The sequence below is a fragment of the Micropterus dolomieu genome, linkage group LG02 (assembly GCF_021292245.1).
Source record: "Micropterus dolomieu isolate WLL.071019.BEF.003 ecotype Adirondacks linkage group LG02, ASM2129224v1, whole genome shotgun sequence".
Lineage (NCBI taxonomy): Eukaryota > Metazoa > Chordata > Actinopteri > Centrarchiformes > Centrarchidae > Micropterus > Micropterus dolomieu.
In genome coordinates, this window is record NC_060151.1 from 4303440 (window position 1) to 4305379 (window position 1940).

The window sequence follows — 1940 nt, forward strand, 5'->3', positions numbered from 1 at the left end:
TTGGCGCCACAGAAGGGGGTACGGTGACCTCTGCTGGTTGAGCTCCCACATAGCAAGAAGGCCTATAAATATGTTACGAAATTAATATATGAATTAAATAATAGAAACTTAAATAAATAGGCTAACTGCTATCCTATGCTAAATATAACATTAGTTCACTTGTCTTAATCTGAAGTTACAGGTCACCAATAGTCTGGCTGTTAGGGAGAACTAAACATTTGTCAGAGTTATTAATATATAGGTTTTTATTTTTATTTCAGTTAACTAAAGTGTTTTTTTTTTTCACAACCAGTGGTAGTTTAGTTTTACTAAAAAAGTTGTTTTAGTTTTATTAATTAGTTTGACTTTAGTTTACTTGCTAATCACACAGTAGATGGGCTTCTTTTATTTTGAAGGTTTTATAATAGAATAGACCACTTGACTTCTGTTTATGGTCTATAACAAAAAACGAATTGACTGAAGTTCACAGACTCTTCATTATTTGTTCAAAAAAGGAATAACAATAAAATGAACTACAAAAAAACGCCGTTTATAATTGGTTATTCGTTTTGAAACAAAAAACACATAAACGGTATTTTCCTTTTTGAATTACAAACGAATTATCCCGAGGTCCCTTGAGATGGTGCATTTCGTTTTCAAGAGGGTCTAAATACACATAGCCTATACATAGGCTAATGCAACAGGAAAAACAAAAAACAGATGGAGACAGTGAGGAAGCTCATTAAGAAATAAAAGGAGGATGTCGCAGCTATGGTGATGGTTTATCGTCCAGACGCTAGAGGGAGGGGGCATCCAGGGGGGGCTGAGCTGAAGACTCAGAGGAGGAAGCGCCTCTTTGAGGGAGGGCCGACGAGGAGCTGGAAGGAGCTGGATGACGGGAGGAGCACCTGTAGAATGGCTGGCAGAGATCCGGGCTGCTGTTGATCAGCTGCTGGCTCTGCTTAGCTGCTGGTGGAGGACCTGATCGCTGCAGGTTGACTGCAGGTGGGCTCTAGCAGCTGAAGAAAGTGTAGCCTTTTTCGCCACACAGGCTGCACTGACTGTCTTTGGCCCCAGGTTGCCACATTTCCAACGTTTTACAGTGGGGCGCTGCTTTACCTGATGGTCGGAGGAATGACATATGAAGCAGCTGATGGATTGACCAGAATAAATTATTCTCCCATTGTAGGGGCCAAGGGAGATGGAGTTGGGGATTTGTGATGTGTGTCCGTTCGCGTTTTTATGCATCTTCACGTTGTATCTGCGATCACTGGTTTGTATGAGTGCAAGATATCGCAAAATCTGCTCAGATACAGATCGATGTCGTGGTCCGAGACTCTCCCGGTCCAGAATTTCACAACAATGCTTGTGATATCCATTTAAATGGAGGACTCGAGGGACCCTCTTCTCTTCCCACATAGGAACGTTAAGCGCTTGGTTGTGTGGCGCAGATGTAAGCTCACACAGACTTAAAACATTAATTAAAGTTAATCATTTCACCTTCCTGTCTTCTTTCTTTTCTCAGACTAATGTTAAACGCTTGGTTGTGTGGCGCATGCTCAGTCTCGTTTAAATCTCAGCCAATCCTATACGAGGAACAGCACAGTCTAATTTGCATCAAGCGCATAGAAATGTCCCGCCTCAGTGCCACAGGAATCATTCGTTGAAGCAGTAATCTACTCACACGAAACTCACGATGCCTGATCCCGTGAAAGCGCCGAAGAAGGGCTCAAAGAAAGCCGTTTCTAAGAGCGTCTCCAAGACCGGCAAGAAGAAGAGGAAGACCAGGAAGGAGAGCTACGCCATCTACGTGTACAAGGTCCTGAAGCAGGTCCACCCCGACACCGGCATCTCGTCCAAGGCCATGCTGATCATGAACTCGTTCGTGAGCGACATCTTCGAGCGCATCGCCGGCGAGTCCTCCCGTCTGGCTCACTACAACAAGCGCTCCACCATCACCT

At 44.0% G+C, this 1940-nt stretch overlaps 1 protein-coding gene across 1 annotated transcript; it reads left to right on the plus strand.

Annotated features, from left to right (window-relative positions):
* Positions 1–1630: 1630 nt before the first annotated feature.
* On the plus strand, positions 1631–1939 carry LOC123957759 (histone H2B 1/2-like; the record flags this gene model as incomplete). Its single annotated transcript, XM_046030802.1, has 1 exon — positions 1631–1939. A coding segment is annotated over exon 1 (264 nt), but the record flags the coding sequence as incomplete, so codon positions are not given.
* Between the last annotated feature and the right edge of the window lies 1 nt (position 1940).